At 37.3% G+C, this 4,788-nt stretch overlaps 1 protein-coding gene across 1 annotated transcript in view; it reads right to left on the bottom strand.

Annotated features, from left to right (window-relative positions):
* CSGALNACT1 (chondroitin sulfate N-acetylgalactosaminyltransferase 1) overlaps positions 1-4,076 on the bottom strand; it is a 109,398-nt gene extending 105,322 nt beyond the window's left edge. The window contains exons 1-2 of the mRNA XM_081812897.1: positions 4,044-4,076; positions 719-728 (exon numbers count right to left, since the gene is read on the bottom strand). Coding sequence (XP_081669023.1) covers positions 719-728; positions 4,044-4,076 — 43 coding nt within the window. The remainder of the gene's footprint in view (positions 1-718; positions 729-4,043) is intronic.
* Positions 4,077-4,788: the final 712 nt, after the last annotated feature.

The following is a 4,788-nucleotide window of genomic DNA, read 5'->3' as shown; positions in this document are numbered from 1 at the left end:
ACAAACTGAGGGTTCTAGGGGGAGGCGGGTGGGGGGATGGGTTAGCCTGGTGATGGGTATTACAGAGGGCACGTTCTGCATGGAACACGGGGTGTTATATGCAAACAATGAATCATGGAACACTACATCAAAAACTAATGATGTAATGTATGGTGACTAACATAACAACAACAAAAAGAACAAAGATGTTCTCAAAACCATGAGGGGAAGAGAGAGAGAATCTTCAGTATTCCCCAAAATACAGCCTCCAGTATTTTCTGGCAAGTCTCCCCTTGCCCTCCCCCTAGACCAAACCCACGGTTCTGAGGTACTCAGATCCAGCATTTGGTCCTCTTTCTTTCCAAAGGTCTAAATCTGGAATAAGTATAATAATGAAAACATATCCTTTTCAGTGATGTGTGAAAAACGGAATAAATTTGGGTGAAAAAAATCACACCAGATATTAGCAAGCTCGTGGTTGTATATAATATTCAGCTGCATAAGAGTAGTTATATACTAAAGAAACAAATTCCAGAGGAACCCAATGCTGATCCCTCACATTGCCATAGATTGTGGTGTGTTAGTGGAAAACACACCGATCAAGACCCTGCAGAAGCCATTAAGTCAGGGGCCAAAGACTAAATGAAATCTACCAAGAACTATTTCTTGGCAGAACTAAAGGCAGAAGGAATAGAATATTGAATCACAAATGGAAAAGCCCCAAGTGACCTAAACTCACTCGCACATACCTAAAATGCGGAGAAAATGACAGTTTAAAGGGGTATAAAAAATGCCTGGAAGAAATCAATAATAATAGGCAGTTTATTAGAACTAATCTTGCAGTTGGAATAATTTTTCCTCTTCAAGTCGGGAGTTTGTAACCCAAAGACCTATGGTGATTATAACAATAGATTTTTTGAATATCCATTGCACTTCACAATATTTCCCCAGAAAAGAAACTTCAAGTCCCAGAAAGCTGCCAAAATATAGATGGTGGCTGACATGGCCAAAAGATGTTGCCAGGTTAAAGTAAGTGAGCAGAGTTAGCAGGGAGGACCAGAGGACTGTTTAGAAAGAAGGATAGCAAATGTATCAAGCCATCTGTGGTAAGGAAAGGAAAGTGTAAAGAGATTGGTTTCTAATATATTTAACATTTTAAACCTATTTCCAAGTCATCAGTAGATGACTACATCATACAATCAATTATAAAGGAAATAGTCTCTCCCATGTTTAATTTTATGAAATTATTAGTGAAGCTTTCCAGTTCTCTAAGAGCCTACAAAAAAAATTTTTAAGGTTATTCTCCTAGCACCTCAAAGAAGACTGCATCATCCAAGCTGCTCCTTAAACTATTTCCAGAACCGATGGTCTGAGATAACTTAATATTATAATTTCTGTTCCAATGAAAGCAGCAAAATGGGATAAAGGTGGATTACTCCTTAAAGCAGACCTCCTTGTAATGGAAAATTCATCAACTGAATTCTCATTCTCAAAATCACTAGTTCAATTAAATGTCCATTAATAACAATAATAATATTTTAAACATTTCTAGTCATTTAAACAATAAACCCACATTAACAAGTACAAAATAAGATTTTGTATCTTATGAATGAGGTAAACATAATGTTCCAATTCAATTTCTGGAAATTTAAAAACTAAACAGCATTCCAATTGTAGTATGGCAAGTTGAACTCAGGTATCTAATCTAATGTAATACACCATATTAACAGGCTATAGAAGGAAAATCACATGATCACATCAATTGATGCAAAAAAGCATTTGACAAAATTCAACACGCATTCATGATAAAAACTCAGGAAACAAACCAACAAACAAACACAAAAAACCTCTCAGGAAACTAAGAATACAGGGAACTTCGGGGCATCTGGGCGGCTCAGTCGGTTAAGCGTCTGCCTTCCACTCAGGTCATGATCCTGGCGTCCTGGGATCCAGTCCGCATCTGGCTCCCTGCTCGGCGGGGACTCTGGTTCTCCTTCCCCCTGTTCCTGCATGCTCGCTCTCTCCCTCTCTCTCAAATAAATAATAAAATCTTAAAAAAAAAAAAAAAAGAATACCGGGAACTTCCTCAACTTGATAAAGAGTATCCACAAAAAACCTACAACTAACATCATACTGAATGATGAAACACTGAACTGGGAATAAAGCAAGGATGTCTATTTTCACAATTTGTATTAGATCTAGTAATGGAGTTCTAGCTAGTGTAATAGTCAAGAAAATGAAATGAAAGGCATATAGATTGGAAATGAAGGAACAAAACTGCCCATATTTGCAGATGACATGATTATCTATATGGAAAATACAAAACCAAATTGTATCCACATACTATCAATGAACATGTGAACACTGAAATTAAAAATACAACAGCATTTACAATCACGCAAAAAGCTGAAATACTTGGATGTAAATCTAACAAAACATGACCTGCATGCTGAAAACTACAAAATGCCAGTAAAAGAATTCAAATATCTAAATACAGCAGATCCTTGAACAACATGGGTTTGAACTATGCAGGTCCATTTACATGAGGATTTTTTCCAATAATCACAGTACAGTACTGTAAATGTATTTTCTCTTCCTTGTGATTTTCTTAATGACATTTTCTTTTCTCTAACTTCTTTTATTGTAAGAAATCAGGATATGTACATATAACATGTAAGATTTGTGTGAATAGACTGTTTATGTTATAAAGACTTCCAGTGAACAGCAGGTTATTAATAAAGTTTTAGGGGGGCCAAAAGTCATACTCAAATTTTTAACTGTGCAGGGGATCGGTGCCCCTAACTCCTGCATTGTTCAAGAGTCAACTGTAAATGGATTCATGGGTTGGAAAACATATTCATGGATTGGAAGACTCAACATAGGAAAAATATAAATTCTCCTCCGATTGATATATAGATTTAATGCAATGCCTACAAAAATGCCAATGAAATTGCTTTATGGATATAGTCTAGATTATTCCAAAATTTATATGAGAAGACAAAGGAACTAGAGTAGCTAAAATAATTTGAAAAAGAATAAAATGGAAGGAATCCGTCTATGCATTTCAAGAATTATCATATAGCCAGATTAATCACAATGTGTGTTACTGGCAGAGGACCAGACACACAGACGAATGAAACAGAACAGTGAACCTGAAACAGATCCAACTGATATGCCTGAATGACTTCATAAAAGTGCAAAATTCAATGAAAAATAGCTTTTCAACAAATGATGCTGCAGCAATTGAACATCAATAGCCCCCTCCCCTTCCAAAAAGAATCTCAACCTAAGTCTGATACCTTATACAAAAAAAATTAACTCAAAATGGATGACAGATTTAAATGTAAGATATTAAACTAGAAAGCTTTTAGAAAAAAATATAGGAGAAAATCTTTGGGATCTAAAAACTAGACAGGGTTCTTTGACTTGACATTGAAAGCATAAGAGGAAAAATTCATAAACTGGACTTCATCAAAATTAAAACATTTTGCTCTACAAAAGACATTGATAAGCTACATACTGGGGGAAATATTTACAAACAACATATCCAACAAAGAACTAGTATCTAGAATATATAAAGAACTCTCAAAACTCAACAGTAAAAAAAACACAATCTAATTAGAAAATGGGACAGACATTCTCCCATGGTGGGAAATCACCCAAGAAGCCAAGGCATTGATCTAGGCAAAAGATTACTGTGGTTTGAATGAGGATGAGGGTAATGGACATGGGCAGAAGTGAATGAACTTGAGCTTTCTGTTGGATGTAGGACTGAAAGACTGGGCAATTTAGATGGGGAAGTGAGAAGAAGGTGTTAGGGTAACATGAGCAATGGGGTGGTTTAATTTCCTGAACTGAAGGAGACTTGGAAGAGGTATAGGCTAAGAGGAAAACCAACGAGTTGTGCTGTGGGCAGGGCAAGTTAGAGGTAACTGTGAGAAGATCGGTGGAAATGGCAGCGTTTATATAATACTCTCTGCGTACACTTGGGTAGGGGTTATAAAGTAGTAAAGTAGGTCTCTACCCTGTTCCCTTGCTCCCATGATGCCCCCGCACTGACTCACCATCTCTTCTATAGACCCACCAACCTTGCGCATTCAGCCTTGTACACATTTATATTCTCTGCCTGGAATGCTCTTCCTGAGACCTCCACCCCTCCTGGCTCGCAACTGTCAGGTCTCAGCTGAGACATTTCTCTTTAAAGACCCTGTGCTGGGAATACACCAGAAAGTAGTACTTGACCCCCAGGCAGTGTCTCAGACATCTGTTTCATTTTCTTCCAAGAAGAAACTATCTGAAACGATCTCATCATTAATTTTCTTCTTTATTCTCTGCCTTCCCCCACAAGAAAGTTAAATCCATTAGAATAGGGATATTCAGTGTCTTATTCTCTGTTGTAATCTTAGTGCTTAAAACAGAGCCTGGCATTTAGAAGGCATTGAATAAGTACTTCTTGACTGGAAGGAAGAGAGAAAATTTAGACCAAGCCTTCCATAAATCATGAAAATCAGGAGGACTATTAAGTAGACAAACGTCCTCTTATAAAATGTCAAGGGATGTAATGGAACCAAGACTGTCCTGAGAAATATATGTTTCCCAGATTAAAGGAGGTGGTAGTCCTGCACTAGCCATACCTGAACCATGCATAGTGATATGTAACAGCAGTATTTTTCCTTAAGAAAAATGTTGAAATGACTGATATTGGAAATGTTAGCCATGGTGACTGTGATTGCCCCCGACCCATTCTATGATGTGATTCCCTTCCCACATCCCCTGCTGAGGGCATAGTCTTGGGCTGTTGAACACAGA

The sequence above is a fragment of the Leptonychotes weddellii genome, chromosome 2 (assembly GCF_054177405.1).
Source record: "Leptonychotes weddellii isolate Sample4059 chromosome 2, ASM5417740v2, whole genome shotgun sequence".
In the NCBI taxonomy this organism is placed as follows: Eukaryota; Metazoa; Chordata; class Mammalia; order Carnivora; family Phocidae; genus Leptonychotes; species Leptonychotes weddellii.
The sequence above is the reverse complement of the archived record's forward strand: the minus strand, read 5'-3'. Positions and strand labels throughout refer to the sequence as shown.